The 20418-nt window shown below is 42.1% G+C and overlaps 1 protein-coding gene across 1 annotated transcript in view; it reads right to left on the reverse strand.

Annotated features, from left to right (window-relative positions):
- The window catches only part of GRID1 (glutamate ionotropic receptor delta type subunit 1), a 2290275-nt gene that overhangs the window by 81910 nt on the left and 2187947 nt on the right, over positions 1–20418 (reverse strand). The window contains exon 15 of the mRNA XM_078641098.1: positions 111–351. Within this exon, the coding sequence (XP_078497224.1) occupies positions 111–351 (241 nt within the window). The remainder of the gene's footprint in view (positions 1–110; positions 352–20418) is intronic.

Consider the following 20418-nt stretch of genomic DNA (forward strand, 5'->3'; position numbering starts at 1 on the left):
TGTGCTATCTACAAACAGTCCCATTCTCACTGTGCAAGAATGAATGGAATGCTACAGCTTACATTTGTATTTTTCACCATTAATTGTTGTAATAGTTAATAGTTATGGACCTCTTTTGGTGACTCCGGCCGGCATCGGTTGCTGTTCCACCATAACTCCAGAGCTGCCACCAAGCATGCCAACAGGAGGCCTATTGCTAAAATGCAAAAGACTCCTGCAAAACTGTGAAGTTTCAGTGCTTTGCCATCAGTCTGAGCATTTTCGTGGCTGTTCAGGTCACACCGGCCCATTCGCGGCCACCATTTTTGCTTAAGAACATCCAGGTCACCTGTATCTTGAAGTTCCAGGATCCTATGGGGAAATAGTAAAGTTTAAATTAAATCTGAAACAAAACTATTTCTACTGTTAAATTAGCAGCAAACAATAAATGTGGCAGCATAGAGGCTGAAGTGCAAAATGGAGATTTGAATATATGAAAACAAAAATATCTAAGGCACACTGCTGAAATTTTGAATTTTTGGCATTCTAAATTTTAAATAGAAACTAGCTTTGAGATTTCGAAAACATGGTCTTAAATCTTTAGGAATGCGCTCAATAATTTTGATAGTTAACCTAAAATTTCGGAACATGACTTTAAGCTCTGCAAAGTGACCCAAAGTGCAAGAAAACTTTTCATATTCTCTATATAGTAACATTTCACAGCATTGTAATAAGTTACTTTTAGATTGAACTGTATTCTCTATATTACAGTGTAAATTAGAGACCCAAAATTAGCAATATAATTGTTATTCTATTGTTAATATTTCCAAAACGAAAGGATCGATCATTGATCTTATGAGCATAGAAATATCAACTCAGTGACGAATTCCATAATATTATTTTGGGATTGCCAGTTACCATATCATACTTTCAACGCACCACAATATATTATAAGTTCTGGAACTCGAAAAAGTGGTATAAATTCACATTGCGCTTACAGTTTGCATAAGAGCAATCAATCGGCAAATAACTATTTTCCAAGGAACTACATTATTACCTGTACATCTATATTTAAAACAATACTGAGCCTATGTGCACAGACCGATGTGGCTTTTTATGCACATGCACACAAATATTACTTTGGAAAGTAGTGACAGTAGAATGAAAGAAAGAAATAAGTATTTTATATATAATCCTTTAGCTACACAAAACTCACTTAGACTTGCTGTGATTGCCACTCTGGAATGTCATAGTTGTGAACTCTGCTATTGGACTTGGCCCTTTTTGCAGGGTCATCCCTGAACTTTTTGCCTTCCTCCTGTATTTTGTCTGACCTCGTTTTGTTGGTTTTATGACTCTGGGCGCTTTACCACAGCTGATCAGTGCTAAAGTGCATGTGCTCTCCCTATTGTAAATTGATGTATGAATTGGTGATTCCATGATTGGCTGATTTGGCTTACTTGTCAGACCCTAGTACAGTGCACTGAGTGTGCCCCGGGCTTGTAAACCAAATGTTGCTAGTGGGCTTGCAGCACTGGTTGTGCCACCCACAAAAGCAGCCTGTAAACATGTGTTTCAGGTATGCCATTGCAGAGCCTGTGTACAGTCTGGTACTGCCATGTTGACTGGGCAAGTGCACTCACTTGCCAGTCCCTAAACCTTCCCTTTTCTTTATATCAGACATCCCTCCGGTAGGCCCAAGGGCAGGGTGCATTGTAAGTATAAGGTAGGACAAGCCCTGGTGTGTGTGGCATGCCCTAATAGTGAATTACATCCATGTTCATGTTTCACTATTGCAAGGCTACCTGTTCTCCATAGGCCAGAATGGGCAGTTAGATTATTACATCTTATAAGCCTAACTCACTCAGAGAACATGGTAGAAATTCGAGTTTAGTATGCCTGAACTCAGAATGATAAAATACATAATTTAGTGAAGTTGGTTTTAACATTCTGTATTTGAAAATACCACTTTTAGAAAGTAGGTATATTCATGTCTAACTATCCAGGCCTGCCTTTGCTAGGTTGTGTATTCCTTGTCTGGAGTTTGAGTGACTGGGCTGGGGGATTCCAGGAGACAGGGTGAGTCTGCCCAGTGGTGAGTAGAGAGATCTGCATCTAGATGGGAGGGAGGAGTTGCACCTAGGACCTGAATAGGACAGTGCCTGCCCCACAGTGCTGGTTCCACCACCTGTGGTGCGTCTGATGTCTCTGCCCTGCACAGTGAAAGAAAAGAAGGTATCATGTCAACAAAGTGCTCCAGGCTGTGCTTTCCCTCCACAATGCTGGCTCCACCTCCTGTGGGGGGTCTGATGTTTCTGCTCTGCACTGTGAAAGGAAAGAAGGAGTCATGTAAACGGAGTGCTCCAGAACTGGTTTGGACTGGGAAAATACCCCTATGCCCTCAGAGGACAAAGGATTTTGGGGTATAAATATTGGGACCCTGATCCCAAGAAATTAGATCACTTTTGGACTACAAGAAGAAACCTTTGCCGAGGACAGGAGCGTGAAGAAACTGAGGAGAGACTATCCCTAAGCTGAAGTGCTGCTTGGGGGATTGGCCTGCAGTGGGTGCCTGACTGCCAAAGGAAGGAGAAAGGAACGTTGCGCACTTTATTTTCAACTTGTGAAGGATCTCCAAAGGCTTGTAACAGAGCTTGCCTCCTACTGAAGTCTCAGGGACAATAGAATTCACCCACCAGCTCACCAGGAGTCTTCCTGAAGTGCCTGCAGCTGTGCTGGACTTTTTGAGGACTTGCGTGTCGCAAGGAGCTGGAAGCGTGACTCAAGAACAAGAAGCGTGTCGCCAAACTGCTGCTTCACATCACCAAGCGCCACGCCTCGCCGGAGAAGAGGATCGACGTCGCAGCAGACGCCGCCGCATCACCGGGAAGCGTGTCTTAGGAGTAGAGGAATGACGTCGCAGGAGACATCGCCGTATCTCTGAGAAGCGTGTCGCAGGGTCTGTCGCGGCTCATCGCAGGAGAAGAGTATCGACGTTGCAGCAGACGCCGCCGCATCTCCCTGAAGAGTATCGCAGGGCCTGTCGCGGCTTTCATCGCTGTGGAAGCAACTCACATCGCCAGGAGAGAGGATCGACCTCACAGCAGATGCCGCCACATCACTGGGAAGCGTGTCGCATCAAGGAGAGAGCGTCATGTTTATTTCTTTTGCACCGGAACTTTGCCGCCTTTCCATTGCTGCAAATTGCTTGTTATAGAAGCGCAACACATGGTAAGGTACAATGACGCAAAGTGTTGTATCTTAAGAACTGAACGGAACTAAGCTAACTCTACCATCTTAACAGTAACAGTATTGTGTATTTTTGTTGTTTATGGACTTGTGGTAACTCTATATAAGGAATACTTATTTTTCATATAAAACCTTGTGTGTTGTCCATCTGCAGTGTTGTCACTTGATTACTGTATGTGTTCACAAATGCTTTACACACTGCCACTGAGATAAGCCTGTCTGCTCGTGCCAAGTGATCAAGGGGATGAGCAGGGGTTATTTTAGGAGTGTACCCACTTACCCTGACTAGAGGCAATGGTCCCTATTTGTCACAAGTACCTACCTGTGCCAGCTAGAGACCCCCAAATCTAACATCTGCTATAATGCAGCTTCACACATTAGTCTTAAAAATGTGAAAGCTTTATGAAGTGAGAAAACGTGCATATCTTCATCTGTCATTCTTGAACTTCCAAATACACTCCTGCTAATCTGCATACCTGATCATTTAAATTTGAGAAACATATTGAGTAGTATCTCTAATTATCAGCGTGTTCTAGGTGGCAAATCTGGCAGCTTCAAAATATTGACTTCTCTTCTATATTGCGCTATATGTCTGCTTAGCCATGGGATAAACTATGTCGGCACCTGCGAAAGAAAAATACAAAGCATGTATATGCCTGCCTTCTCAAATCCAGGCAGTCCAAGCATGGATCTGTGATAGGCAGGCCTAGAAGAACATTTAACACTCTTTTTTTTATCTGTCCGTGCCCTCGCATTCAGATGTGTAAACTCAAAATGAAACCCTGTGAGTATCAACAAGCTTAACTAAGACGACCCTCCCTTAGGGGACTGGCAGGTATGCACGAAGGACATGCTAAGCTTCCAACTGCTTCTGGCTGGGAGGGGCAATCCCTCATTGGGGCTCTAACTGCGTCCATTGGAGGCCCACCCTTTTCAATTGTCTTGCGAAAATACTTCATTTGCCCAGTGCATTCAAAATGGATGCTTATGACTCAAAGCGACTTCAGCACCAGTGGGTACACACTAGTCTCCTTTCTTTGAATAGAGACACTCTCTCATTCTGTACCTTTCCCTCAAAGAGGAATGAATTGCTGTTTTTAGCAAAAAAATCGATGACGGTTCATCTCCGTTTGGGCTCTTCAATGTCCTTCCACAAATTATAGGTTGTGGAGATGCTCTTGGCCCCCTCCTTCCTAGGTCTTGCATTCTCTGTTCCCTGGCCCTACAAGTTCCTGTTATTGGATCCCACCCCGTGGTTTTGAAGAAAAAATAGCTGCACTTAGAGAGGAGTCGGACCCTCACATCCCTTCCTCCCCGCCACTGCACTTCCTGCGCTGTTGATAGCTAAGCCCCATGCCCCGGGTCAGAAAGCGTGCTGCGCCCAGTCATCATGGGTAACATTAAATGTGGGCAATATAACATTTTATTACTGTCAAGTGTATTTTGAGAAGCTGTCCAGAAGTGGCTTGTCCATATAGACGATCACGCAGGGCATCAAGTTAAGCAGTACAGACATTTTGAGACAATGTTTAAATAAAATTGTTTTTTTTTTTAAGTGCATTTAAATTTAAAAAAAATGATAAAAGAAACAGTGGAGGCATTGATAGCTTGGTTCTCCAAGGGTGCCAGTTACTGGCAGCGAGTGTAGAGCCACACAGGAAGGACTCGGTATTATAAGACACAACCTTTCTATATCGAAATGAGCTCAGGGCATGATGCAGACCCATGTGGACCCATGGAACCGCAGATTCTGATTCTTCTGTGGTAGTAGGATGGGGAAGGTGGTGTAGCCATCCTTCGTCAGGTGTCTAGCTCCAGATGGTGGCAGCGGGGCAGTACCCAAGAGTCTCCAGAAGCTCAGATGTGTTGTGGTGAGCAGGGTCTTGCGTTTCAACGCGCGACGAGCTATAGTGTGAACTCCATCAATGTTGAGCTAGAGCAGTGATACGCAAAGTACGACCAAAGGCTGCCTGCGTCTCTCCTGACCTTCACCTGCACCCCGGGTTAACAGCAGCACTGAACTGCTGTTTACTTAAGTAGCACTAACATACAGCAAGACATTAAATAAATGGAGAAGGTTTTATTTACAAGGTAGCTGAACTTGAGTAAAATATTCAAAGGAAGTATCCTGCAACACTTAACCACCCACAAAGCCCACTCCCATGCTGCTACCATCAACGCGGCCCTCAAGGTCACCACAGACCACACTTTGCGGCTTCTCTGAAAACGTTTGAGAGTATCTATGAGCTAGAGTCTGCCATTTCCATAGCTAAACGTCTTTTCATTTACTGTTTTTAGGTCGAGCCTAGGAAGCACATGCGCTGCTCTGTGAGGCATGCTGTATTCAGGTAGGGACTCAGCCCACTCTCCACCCATATTTTTCAGTGGCTTGTGTCATTGTCCACTGTAAACTGTGGCTGTTCATTGGTCAATAGGCTTAGTAGTCCCTCCTTACTACCGCCTTCTCTTATTTTGTATGCTCCCATGGCGACACCCCCTGTTACCTGTGTTGTTACTCTGTAGGCTTTAATTACAGCCTCCAAGCACTATAATCTCAAATAGCTTTGTCCTGTCTGCTGTTGCAGGCAGGACATGCTCTCTCATAACGCTTTTTTTTGTAGCCCTAACACATTTGCAATAGGCCTCGCATTTGCGAGAGTTTAAGCAATTGGAATGTAAATGACAATGCCTTTTATTTATCTGTTTTAAAACAACACATAAATATAAGGCATTGTCATTTACAATGCCAATAGCTCGAACTCTCGTAAATGTGAGTTCTATTGCATTGCAAGTGTTTGTTTATGGAGGGTACCCCCGTGCCCCTGCTCCCATCCCTACTCTGCCTACAAGCATTTCACAGTCTCCTACTGCAGCTCAGTTTAATGAGGAGCTGCAGTGCAGGAGGTGGAATTTCCATTGCAAAAAACATTCACAAAGTCTGAACACCATTTGGAAGTGGTGGGGAATAAGCCCAAACCATGAATGTGCCTGTTTGAGCAAACTCAGTGAGACACGTTTCCCACAGTGGGTTCAGGGCGGCGGGGAGTGGAAGAGGTTCTCCCTGAGAATAAACAAAATGGCAAAAGATGGTTAATTTTCCAGCACAATGTTCTTCAATAACTTGATAGTACCTTTGTTACAATCAAGGATAAATACTCGAAGGCTATAAAAGAAGTAGGTTTATTAGGTTTAGTTCAGGTTAATAGTAGGCCCCACCAGGAGCAGCTCCCTTGCTTCTCAGCCCATTCCTTCAACTTACACTCCTTCAATTCTAAACACTCTAAACATTCTGATGACCTCACATACTGGCTGAGAAGCAAAGGTGCAGAGCACTAGGGAATAATGCATTACAGAATACACAGAATACAACGAACTTCAAAAAGGTTATTAGACAAACTACTGTAAACGCATTTGCTAGACTGTGTATATTCCGTTTTCTTTTCAAGTATTTAGAGCAATATATTCAAATCTGCCATTTCCTCCAAAATCATTATGTGTGCTGCAGTCAGCTTGTCCTCTCGGCAGACTCTGTCATTTGTGCAGCTTGCATAGACCAGCTTTTTAAAACGCCAGTGTGGTTAAGGAAGGGGTTGTCAGGTATCACACAGCCATCATCACCCCTGCTTCTGCAGTAGCACCCTTGATAGCTCCAGTAACTTTTGATGTGTACTATTCAGTGTTATGTCTGGGACAGTCAGGGTTGTAATGTATTGTTGACCATCAGGCAGTAACCTGAGCTCCAGTAGGGTATTATTAGTACCTCACAGATCAGATATTTGCATCCTTGGAAGGATAAGAGCCTCACTCAGGCATATCAGGATTGAAACTTATGAACAGGAAACAACTCAAAGAAACGTGCAGCTGGTTAATTAACTTCCCTGCCCTACACTGCTTGCTTACACAGCTATGACCTGTGGTTTAACCTGGACATCTGCAGACCTGTGTCTTGCACACAGATGATTACCACAGGGATGTAACTCAGACGAGGTAACTTCCTTATATTCAAACTTGTGACCTTCAGATATGTCACCAGATCGCTAAAGCAGGTGTATTAATTGGCAGTAATTTATTTGCAGAAAACACAACTGCAGAGACACAAATTTTGTTTGGAGCCCATTGCCAGTGCTGCCAAATGGTAGGGTGGTCAAGTAACAAGACAAGGCCTCCTAGTCCTGATTCCACCTCGTTCACCTTTCGTCCACTAGATTACATTTCCTGTAACTGTATCTCACTCTCGCAGGATCCTTTTCATCCTTGCTTTCTCCCTTGAAGACAGCTTTTTTCTCGTTTTTCCTCCCTTCTCTCATTTCTGCCTTTCTTGCTTGCTCTGAGTCATAGTCTAGTGATGAAATATAAGCCCTCCGTCCCCAAAAATGAGCGCCAGTGCCCAACAACTACAACCAACAGCACACATTACACTACTAAGTGCCCAGTTGGATGAATAAAGGTGTACAGTTATTATTTGTAATAAATGGCAAAAGGTGCCCCGACAGGCAAAACTTTCCCAATATAGTCCAGGTTGAGACTGATAGTTCCTGCAATAAGGCATCCAGCATTTGCAATAAAACACTGCTCAGAACATAATTATCTGAAAAGAGAGTGTTGAAAAAACAGTCACTTCTCAGATAAATGAATTTAACATCTCCCAAGTAACTCTGTGGAATAACGTTTTCAGAGAGGGGGAAAGGCCAAAGTTGCATGGCTAGGTGACAGCCATTGTGTACAAAAATGAGTTCGATGGCTACATGTGTTTTTATGACGTTTAGAAGTGTACATTTAGGGTAGAAATTGTTGTAAAGTAAGTGCTAGAGGTTAGCCATTATCTTGAGGATGTTCTCTTTTTGTATGCCATAATTGCAAGCCACTTGAAAGCCACAGGCACTCAAGCATTATTTAGAACAGTCGCTCCCAATGAGAGTGGCTGCTAACTGTTCAGCAGTCAGTGACATCTGTTAACTCCAGGGACTCTTAAAACAGACTGTGCTTTAGCTAAAGCTTTGTGTCTACCAGACAAGCAACAGGAGGCACAGTGTTAGCACGCTCGGACAAACCAGGTATGTCCTGGTGGACCTGTCAGTAAATTTTCAGTTGAATGAAAATAGCATAAAATATGTAAGTGCAGAGTTGCTTTTTTTCCGTGCTGTCATGCTGCTTTCAGTGGTGCTAGAAATGTTAAAAAAAAAACCTTTGAGAAAATAAGAGACGTTTTCTGAACTTCAAAGTCTTTTGAAGCTTACCTGCCTCTACTGCACTAAGGATGTCAAATCTACTAATGGACTGTGAAGACATAGGTGGAGTCTTTCGGGAAATACAAGTTCAAAATAGCTTATTCAGATAATGGCGGCAACAGTTAAGGTTCATTCCATCCCACAGGCTTAGCAGCCTATAGTTTGCTAAGTATCAACATTGGAAACGTATTTACTTTTTACAACTTCGAGTCCAGTGGTTTAGCTAGAAAAAAGAAGGGGGTACTCACCAAACTTTGGGATAAGGCTAAATTGTGTAGCGGCTCTAAGGGTTAAAGACTGAGGATAGTGGATGTTAAAGAGAGACCAGGAGGGAGGACATTTTATGGAATTGCTATGTTCTTTAAATGTAACTGATTATTTTTGTCAGATTTGCAAGTGAAGCTATGTTTGTGGTCTTGTATATGCAATATTATTCTTTTAATATCCTATTTTAAATTCCCTTCCTCGGCACAGAGGCGCCTATGCCCAGAATTCTCCATGCCTCTTCCTGCTGTAGAGGTGGGTAGATCTTAGGCGAATGGCCTGGCACCTGACCGGATAATAATACACCTCACACAGATATACTATTCAGGTATGGGCATGAGTGGACCAAAACCCCGTTTATGTATTCCCTTTGGCCAGGCCTGGACTCCGAGTGTGTGTTGCGTGTGCGTACCACACCTGTTATGCAGTGGAGTAGCAAGTGCACTACAGCTTCTAATGCAATCAAAGAAAATTCACCCCAGCCCCATTGGTTGGGTTGTAAAAGATGGCCTCAATTAGGCTACGTGTGTCATGCCATATGCTTAAGACTTTTTTTACCTTCCACATGCTGCACTAGTAATAGCCATGCCACTGCTATCCTTTCCCTAGCACAGTCACCTACACAGCATTGCTTCTTTCTTCCAATTGGTGCATCCCCAATGTATCTTCTACCCTTCACCTATTGTAAGTCCAAACTTCAGTAGCTCCTACATACCTCATCTTTCTTGGCATTCTCACCTTATAAAGTAGTAAAAAGTAAAACCAGAATATTGGAATGCAAAGCACAATCTAAGAATGCATGGCACACTCACATCTACTATGGTATGGCCTGTACACCTGGAAATGTACAGATGTACAGAGGATTCCTTTCCACAATAACCTCATGCATATTTTTTTAACACAGAAAGTACTGTGCTGCTAAAATGGATTCATTCCAGCACAATGAGGAACACATACTAAGCACATTTGTTTGTACATTATAGCGCCCATGATCCTTTATTTATTGTCGATAGAGCAAACCAAGAGGAAGAATACAAAAGAAAACTATGACCATGGTGAAGTCCTAGACCTCCCACCCACCCAGCACTACAGAACTAAAACAACTATAGTGATCCCACTACAACTTCCCTGTTTTTCTCATGCGTCAGACTCCCATCACCAAGACATCCAGAGGTCTTCTAACAGCGTTAGTAAAACACTAGTAAGTTATCCACAGAGTTTTCACTGTGTCCTTTTCCCTGATTAACAGTGCAACCTAACACCACAGTAATGAGTAATAAACTGAAGTCAAACAAAAATGGCCTCTATCCTTAATGTCTTTATTCCCAGCCACTACCCTCTAATGAGCTCCTTTACAGTACCTCCGACTTGCAGCGTGTTCTGGGGTCTCAGTACTGAAACACTCACAGTACTCTTAAACTACCTTTGCTCGACAGGTTCCAGTATAGAGTTGAAGGAAGCCCATCTTTCTTGAAAGATTATTCTGTAGTAAACAAGCCTGCTACACCTACAAAAATTAAGTATGCATTTTCTCATATGTATATGTTGATAGTTTCAAAACGCGTTATGGGTACCCTATACTTACACGTATTAATCATGAATATATTATAATGTTTATTAATGTATTAGTTATATTTGAGGCCATGAGCTAAATGTACTTATTAATATGTGATTCACAAATTAACCTGATATTGTTGGATATTAGTTTAACATTTCACGTAGGCCTCATTTCTTTCAGTGAAGTAATGGATTGAGATTTCCAGAGCATGTGAGAACTTGTAGCTGTATTGGCACTTGTATTTGAAATAATAATTGTTTCTTTTGACATTTCCTGTACTGAGATGTGCACTTGCTACAATGTTGTTACTCTCCAAAACAGCTGCCTGGGAAAGTGCCCTTTTGAACTCTTTCTTTTTCAAATGTCCCATTGTTCAATGTGTCACATGCTCGGATGACTTAAGGAACTGCGTCTTTGATCCATCTATTTTTCCAGATTAGTGTTTTTCTTCACTGCCACGTTATTCTATGTGGATTAACCAATGTACTGAATGGTCTGACAAATTGAGGTGATGTCAAGGGGTGTCACCCAGGAAACTGATCAAGTATATATTGCATTATTGCCCATTTTTAGAGAACTTGTTGGCTTCTGTTCCTGACTCAGATACCGATTTGCTGCCGAAGGTCTTGGACTCATTTCTGCTGAAGGTGTCCTGATGCAGATTGAATCTTTACGGACAAGGAATACTGCCATGCTGCTGTGACTCTTGCTGTTACAGCGGAGGACTGAAACAGATTACTGTCTTGATGAACTGGACTGGCAACTTGGAAATTTGCTAAACTTTCCTGAAAGTTTTGGCAGAAGGCTCACCTGGCTACCTATCCATATTGATGGTTATGCTGTATGTGATCAAAATTTGCCTCGACTGAGGAAGATTGCCCCACTCATTCACCTTATTCTCCCTGAATCCAGAGGCTTTGGTATATTTCATTAAATATTCTACTGATTGAATTTGGATCTGTATGCAACCTTTATTTGAAAGTAAAGTTTCCCTACATTATTAATTAAAACTTTAATATTTAATCTGACCCTGATTTTCCGACTCAAAATTCATTGTGAGTGAACATAAATTATGGGTTGTCTATGTTTAGAGATAAATGTGAGGGATTCTTCTACAGGATATTGAATTTGAATTGTAGATACAGTTAGACTATTCCTGGTCCTCATTGGCTAACTGTCCATTCCTTGAATATCCAACCCCTTTTAGCACAGAGTAAGATCCATCGGAGGACCAACCTGAATGTATGAGTAGCACAAGAGTAAGTAAATTCAGTGAGGGCCCAGGAGCGCTACAGCATCATTATCTACAGCTTGGCAATTCCCTTTCGGTATGATATACCCATTTTGTCTATTTCATTCATGTACACCTAACACAGATGTGAACCAGTTGAGAATGTGGTAAAAAGTGGCACAATGGTGTTACTGCTCCGGAGAATCTCATTTTTGTTGTGTTACATAACAATCTTTATGGAAAGCCAGTTATATATTTATGATTTGAGAATATGGCTCAGTAACCTTTAGATTGTTGGTTTGGCCCCATTGCTTCACTCAAGGGGTTGGGCCTCTGCCCCAGAAATCTGTGTGTAAGTTCCTGAAGCTGCAAAGTTTTAAACCTTCACTCCGTTTGAGTGCAAACTATGATTTAGCACAAAGGAAAACTCTGTATACACATTTTTATTGTTTTGTTTAGAGCCAACATTATCTCAATCATACAGTGATGTGTAATGTGCAAAAATGTTTGGAAAGGCAAAAGTAAACAAGGGCAGTTTGCAAACCACACAAATGGCAAACATCTAGAATTTCACAGACTTTGTTGGTGTAAAAATCCTCTGTTCAAGACCCAGATTTTTCATACAGTTTGGACTACTTAATAAAATTGAAGGTATAAAATGGCATGGTAAAAAATAGACAGGCACTTGGGATCAAATGTACGAAGGAAACATTTGGTGAGTACCTAATTTCGACTTTTTGCGACTCGCAATTAGGAGCTTGCAAAAGGCAATAAACAACATAGTCTCAGACACTGTTTGCGATTCCCAATGGGGTCACAATTTACCAGCCTCATCAATATTCATGAGGCAGGTCGAAATTTGCGTCCCCATTTGGAATGGCCTGTAATCATAGGGATGGTGGACTGCTGGGGTCAGGAGACCATTATGTCTGTGATTGCTTTTTCAAAGCAATTTTTTTTAATGATTTCCTTTTCATTTTTTAAGAGTAAGTAGTGGTCTGTGGGACCACTGCCTGCTCTTAAAAAATGTTGGGGCCCACATTCACAAAGAGGAAGTGGACCATTGGGGACTCCTTCCCGTTTTAGAATGGGCTACCACCTCCCTAACGGAGTCAGTAAAGTCTGAGTCCAACCACATTCTGGTCGCAAAAAAAAATCATACATCCCTCTACGCCCTCAACACACCTCTTCCAAATACCGAATCGCAAACCCCAGGTGGCAAGTCGGGAAAAGGATACCTACTCGCAAAATAGGGTTAGTACATGTGAAAAGGCTATTTAGTGGTCGCAAATGGCCCGATTCTCTATTTGTGACTGCTAAAACCTTTTGTACATGTGGTCCCTACTGCCTTGGCAACATGCATTGATTGAAAGTATTTATGAACAAATAATATATAATTCTTAAAGATGTGTCATGTACTATCAGCTGCAGACATATACTGACATATATATTTAAACAGAATATAAACATTTGTATATTGATTGGTGTCATTTGTGATGTTTAAATACTAATACCTTAAAACATATTCCAGGATCCAGTTCTGACAATCATTGGACAGCCTGTGGTTGTATTAAACATGTGGCATGCTCAATTTCTATATTACTATGCTGGTAAGGTATTTCAAATATCCCAGATCAATGGTATATTATTACCTCTACAGTATTTTTGTATGGAACTAACGTTTCTATGTTTTTTAAAAAGATTCCTTACAAGGAAGGTGGACATACAAAGAAATTAATTTAGGGATGTTTTGGTTATTTATTTAGAGGTCTATATAGCGCGACCTAGACTCAAAGAGTGACAGATCGCTTTACATACAAAAAGTTGGAATACATATGCATTTTAATTTTATTAGATAACATTCTACCAAGAAGAGGAAGTGCGTCACAGATATAGTCGAGTAAGAATCTTCTTAGAGGAAGTTCAAGTAGTTAGGGGCATATTATCCATGAACGACTTTAAAAATAATCGCCGGTTTAGCAGCAGAAAACTGCCACTAAAACAGCGACAGTGGGCTTGATAATATGCCCTTGACAATTCCAATAGAAGTCCATGTTCTGGTGTGAATATGGGCTTCTATTGGAATTCTCCAGGGCATGTTATCAAGCCCATTATCGCCGCTTTAGCGGCAGTTTTCTGCTGCTAAGCCAGCGATAATTTTAACGCAGTCCTTGTAATTATTCCCCTTAGTTTCAATGGTAATGCTGAGGCGGGTTTGGATCATCCGGCAAGTACTTAATTTTCTTTGTCCAGAAATGCAATCCTTCATTTTTTTAGAAGAAGGGATGCAATTTTCAGAGTACTTACTAACTACCTTAACTCTAAGATGATTAATCTACCCCTGAAAAACTATGTTACAGAATTATCTGATTTGCCTCACAACAGGTCAAGTCAATTAAAACTAGAATTTGAAATTCCTCTGCCCATTTTAGTGTCCGAGGTCCACTACCATTTGCCTTCACAGAGGGATGATGACATGCCCCCATAACAGAGCTGATATGTTGTTGTCAGGCTGCTAGTCCTAATCTGCCACTAATAATAGATTTCAATATTAACTAGGCAAGTGAACAGGTGTTCCCAACTTTGTATTTTATAGATTTATTTACTGGCGCCTAAGTGTGTCTCAAATCTCTTCTTAAGCCAACCATATCCAAAATAAAAAAATTCACAACATGTACATATAATCCATACTTTTATGCCATACTCAACTTGTTAAAGCTCATAAAAGACAGGAGTATTTTATTGGTTTGTGAATTAAAATCAAAGTATTGTGCATTTGACTTCATTCCAGAGTAAGACCATAGTTTGATCAGTGGACGTTTGGAAAGACTATGGGCCTTCTATATGGGTTAAGCGCCAAGGTACTCCTTCAACAGTGTGGTGAATGTACCATCTGCCCTATCAAATCATATAATAGTCACTGGCACTCTCGATACGACAGACAGGGCATTTGCCATGTTTTGATGGGATACTCTATTTTACGTTAAATTGGAACATTTTGTTTACTTGTAAGTCCCCAGTAAAGTAGTAATACCTGTACCCCAGGCCTGTGAATTAAATTGTACTAGTAAGCCTGCAGCACTCATTGTGCCACTGTAGGAAAGTGCCCCTTTTTGTTTGGTTATCCCTAACTTTTTGCTAGATGCGTGATGCCAACTTTACTGAGGGTGCTCTGGGTCCCTGCCAATTCTTTCCTAAAACTGTACCTTTATTTTCACAATTGGTACAACTCTGTGTCACATCTAAGTCCCCTGTAAAATGTACCCCTGGTACCAAAGGTCTTGTGACCATAGAGGGCCTTTGAGGGCTGCAGCATGTATAATGCCACCCCCAAGAAATCCCTAAACCCCTCACTTTAACACCCACACACTGCCATTACAGGCTTCATGTGTTGGGGCATACCAAACTGAAGAGTCTACATGGCACCCATCCCTTGGTGCCATGCCCACCAACACTGCCCGTGGTATGGGTAAGTCTCCCATCTAACAGGCCTTACAGCTCTCAAAGCAGGGTAAACCATACCACAGGTGAGGACATAGCTGCATGAGCAATATGCCCGTACAGTGTCTGTGCGATTCACAGGTATTTTAAGTGTAGTGAAGCTATTTTGAGTACAGGGGCTCGGAGTTTGTCATTACGAATTCCAAAGCTCCAGGATTGGAAGTTTGGTACAATACGTCTCAGCACATTAAACGCACACTGATGCCAGTGTGAGAATTATTGTAAAATGCACTTAGAGGGCATCTTAGAGATGCCCCTTGAAAAACAACCAGCCCTGGTGTGGTTCCTGACTGGCTACCGGCCATCTGCCATCCCGAAACAGGTTTCTCGACCCCTGGGTAGAAAGCCCTCCGCACTATGGGACCTGAAATAAAGCACATCCTGGGCAAAGGTATCATGCCTCCTCACATCAGGATGGGAAGGGTCCACGAAGAGGTAGATGCAAATTCTATGGACGAAAGTGCGCACCATCTGGACTTTTTTATCTGCGCACCTGAAGTTCCCTCTGTATTTTTTCATTATTGGGAAAGAATGTGGATCTCCTTTTCCCAAGGGCCTGGTCGTACAACAAATTGAAGATTTGCTTCGGTCACTCTTTTGGTGAGATATAAAAGGGAAGCTCTCACTAGGTGTTTCCACCATTATACCATTTTGACCCCTTTGACATAGTCATTGATGAGCCAGCATACGATATATACTAGGGGTGCTTTTACAGGGCCTTCCTGTATAAATTTATGTTGACGGACTTGAGATGACAGGAATAGCCGATCGTGTTTTTTGATGCATACAATGTTAGTAAACATAACGTGCAGTCATTGTCAGCACCACAAACTGTTGAACCTATCCCCAAATGCTTAATTTATACACTAACTCCTTGATCCTAAAAGGCAGATTCTGAGGCCTGCAGACTGAACTCTTAACTATATACTCACGCCATTTGCACCCATACACTGTGTCCCTAACCTCACACTCCTGACTCTTAACCAAAACTCTACACCCCAAACCATTAACCCTATATCTTTAATCCTATATTCTTAACCCCATACCTTTAACTCCAAACCCCTGGCCCCTTAATCCCTTTACCATCTACCTTAAACCTTAATCCTTAACCTGTAAACCCTTAACCTCATTCCCTAATCTCTAAAACTCCTATACCAATAACGGTTAATGCTTTTCACACTGCCCTTATTTCAAAGAGTATTTGAAATTAGGATTTTGAGAAGTGTGCTTTTTTTTATCAATTTATTTTTTACAAATAATAGTTGTGAAATGTTCTTTGTACCAGCAGTGGTTTTGAACTTTTGAGGCAGCCCCACCTTCGGATCTTGAATTGGGCTCAGGAGCCTGAGACCTGCTGTTGAAAGTGCATTTTAGTGGAGTGTGGAGCTGGAGTTCTCCCCCTTCCTCCTGCATAAGACTAAGCCTGTTGGCCTTACTGAGGATTTGCTGGTTTACCCTGCTATACCTCATCAAAGTGCTCAGGATACCATGGATGTGGAAGAGAACCTGCCTCTTGTTATGTCTCACCTTAAGGCAGAGGCGGACGGCTGAAGGCTCAACCTCAACAACATCAAAAGTCCAGAAATATGTGCTGAGAGCCTCGAATACTTAGATTGACCACCAAAATGTGTTGGTAAGATGGTGCTAGCTCTGCTTGACGAACACACCACTCCCCGCATCAGAATTTGTTTTTTATATAAATGTCATTGCTCTCATTTACTTACGCTGTGTGATCATCCACCACCAGGATGACTAGCCAGTGGGTTCCATCCAGAGATTTGTTTGGCTAGTTGTGAGGTCAGGTGCTCCTGAACTTGAAGATGTTTTGCCCCCAATGGAGACCTGCCTGCCTGTTATCGTTAATTTCACGCACAAACTCTGAGACACTGCTAAAAACCCTTTATGTATCAATATTTGCTTGCATTGCGTACACTATGGGATGGGTATCTCTTTAGGTCAGAAAAAAAGTAACGATACACCCTATCTCAAGCTCAAAAACTTTCCCATGATAGTTGAATTTATTCATCTCCTTAAAAATCAGGCTCTTGCAGAATAGAGAGCTAGCCTTTTAAATAAATATGTCAGCACAGAAATGAACATAGCCTGGCATCTTCATTTTTAATAAAAGCACATCAGTAAAACCGATGATTTGTTCTGTGATAAAGAGGCATGAAACAATCTAACACCTGTTTTCACCTGTTTATTCTTAGCATGCGTCAATTATGTATCACTGTGGTGTTAATAACAGAGTATTGTTTTTGTTTAATTCCACTCAATTGCACAAAAGCACAGTATAAGTGGATCTGAAAACTGAGTATAATCACTGGGTTTTAAAGCTCTATCCACCCCGCAACACTTCATGTTCTGAACAGCATCTACTTTACTGTTCTAATCCACGACTTCAAAAATAGATGATGATACCTGAGGATTGCTATCGTGGGAATGGCTCTTCAATCTACGTGCCAATCATTATTTGGTTTATGCCGATAAGAGTCCCACGTGTAGAATATCTGCTGAGAATTTAGGATACTCTGTGGGAACTCGAGGGCTCAGCTGCTTAACACAAGGTAAGCTGACCATCTAAAATTCACCGTAAGTGTGCAGGTTCTAGCCTGGCCAATGCCTCAATGGAACTAAAATATTGAGGTGCTCCTTCGCTTAAATTAAAATAAATAAATACATTAGTGCACAGGCCCAAATATGTTCTTAGGAATCCACTGTCTGCACTGCTAAATGTTTGGGCTGTAGGATACCAAGGTCGACTACTCTTGATTTTACTCTATGTCTCTTTCTTACATCACCCTATATTTCCTGATTCTTTGGCCAGAACCACAAAACAGTTTTCACTGTTGCTAATACATGTCCTTGGTGGTAAGTAAAGCGGTGCTTGGTGAAAACAGTTTTTCCACCATATTATGAAAGTAGATTTGGGGAAGTGATATTGTGTGACCAGAAAGTTAGTAAACATTTGCTAGGAAATGTTGTGGTGATGATATGCTGTGTTGTTGTAGTTTTTTTATCTTGTGTTCCATTGTATTGTTGTTGGGCTGCACTGTGGTTGTCGCATTGCATTCTCTTATGTCTAACTGTTAAGTTTTGCACGTTTATGTTTTTGCAGTATTGCTATTTTGCTTTGTGTTGTGTCATTGTGCTTTATTCTATTTTCGTTTACTTTAGATATGTAAATGAATGCTGCTAAGGTCCCAGTCAAAAGCAGCACATTCCTTTAAACTTCTAGCGACAAGCAACCATCTGCTATGGTCTAGGATAGTAAAATACTGCTGTTCTAGCTCTTCAAGTATTAAGAAACCAGTCAGCCCAAACCTTTGTCAGAGACTGTGGAATATTCACACAAAGCAAACACCATGAGAGGGTAACAGCCATTACATTGCGGCTGTTACCCTGCATGATATTACAATCCAAGCGTTACCACACATGCGTTGTAACAACACGTAGTCTTTACTATACATTTTTTTGCGTGTGTGCTTTTACCACGCATGTCTTTACAACTAATTTCGTTGTAAAGGTATGTATGGTAAAAGCACATACATTGTAAAAAATATAGGTGAGCCATGTTGTTGTGAGGAAACAGAGACTCATCCGTTTCCTCACAACGATGTGCACCGCCCGTCAGATGACCAGAGGGAAGCAGGAACCACGAAGAGAGAGAGGAACCACGAGGAGAGAGAGGTAAGGGGGATTTGGCCTTGGATGGGGGTTACTATTTTAGGGTAAAAGGTGGTGGGGGTAATGCAGGGACGTGTTTTAGCGTAAGGAGAGGACTGGGGGTCTGAGGGAGGGTCTTGCAGGGGTAGTGATTTAGGATAGGGTCGGGCAGTGCAGGGAAGTGTTTTAGGGTAAGGAGAGGACTGGGGGTCGGAGGGAGGGTCTTGCATGGGTAGTATTTTAGGGTAGGGTCGGGTGGGTCATGCAGGGCAGTGTTTTAAGGTAGGGAGAGGACTGAGGGTAGGGGGAGGGTCGTGCAGGGTAGTGTTTTAGAGTTTAGGGTAGGGACCTGGTGGTCGTGCAGGGTAGTGTCTTAAGGTAGGGAGAGGACTGGGGGTCAGGTGAGGGTCGTGCAGGGTTAGTGTTTTAGGGTTTAGGGTAGGGAGAGGATTGGGGCTCGGGGGTGGTGCAGGGGTAGTGATTTTAGGGTTTAGGATAGGGAAAGGATGGGGGGTCAAGCATGGGTAGTGAATCAGGGTTTGGGGCTGGGAAAGGAGTGGTGGTAGTGTAGAGGTAGTGGGTATGGGTAGGGAAAGGATTGGGGGTCAGGTGAGGGTCATGCAGGGGTAGGGCTTTAGGGTTTAGGTTACAGTCAGGGGGTGTGCAGGATAGTGTTTTAGGGTAGGGAGAGGACTGGGGGTCAGGGAGGGTCATGCAGGGGTACTGATTGAGGGCTTAGGGTATGGAAAATGGTGGACCTTGAGGGGTCGTGCAGGGGACTGATTTATGGTTTAGGGTAGGGCAGGGTAGCGTAACTTACCTTAGAGACTTTTACCAAGTGTATGCCTTTAGCACGCATGCCTTTACTTTGTAATGACATGCGTGGTAAAGGCATATGCATGGTAAAAGAATGCATTGTAATTGTAGGTCATTGTAGGGACACTTGTGTAATAATACCCGCGTTGTAATGGCATGCGTGGTATTAGTATACGTAGTACTGTCATACATTCCTATGAGAAGTTAAGACTCTTGTTTCTGCCACAGATTTGGGCAGAGTAGTTTCTTGAGTAATTGAAGAACTGGAAGCCGCACTATTTTACTTCCTTAGACTCTGGTTAATGGTTGAACATGCTCTTACTGCGTATGCTTCTATAAACTGAGAATGTGGCCACTTGTTTGAAGTAAACATCAGAACAAAGCACAATAACATATAGAAAGCAACCTAATACAATCAAAACATACCAAGGTACACCCCACCAAAACATTCAAACCAAAAAACATCTGCAATAATTTACCACAAAATCACATTAAAATAATAATGCAGCTCAAAAACCACAGAACACATCAGCTGCACACAGAATTTCTACCCAGCATATGTGCACACACGTTCTTCTCTCACATTTCCAAGTCTAAAATACTGTTTTAGTAATACAGTGGTAAAAGGCGTTTTGAGAAAGTATTGTTATTCCTTACCACCAAAGATATGAAATAGCACCAGTCAAAAATCAGTTGGGATACATCCCCGGTCTTAACTTAGGACTTTCAGTGCTAACTTTATGCAATGCAGCCTAATATTTCTGTCTTTGCCATCCCCGCTACCTCTCTTTGCCACAATCATTTTTTTTTTAATCTCACTTCACCTGCGTTCTCCCTTTTCAAAGTCTAATAATGTAAAATAGATCCTGATCCAAGGGAACCAAACTCAGCCCTGGCAAAAATGTCCACATGAACAGGATATTTTC

The sequence above is a fragment of the Lissotriton helveticus genome, chromosome 5_1 (genome assembly GCF_964261635.1).
Source record: "Lissotriton helveticus chromosome 5_1, aLisHel1.1, whole genome shotgun sequence".
NCBI lineage: Eukaryota > Metazoa > Chordata > Amphibia > Caudata > Salamandridae > Lissotriton > Lissotriton helveticus.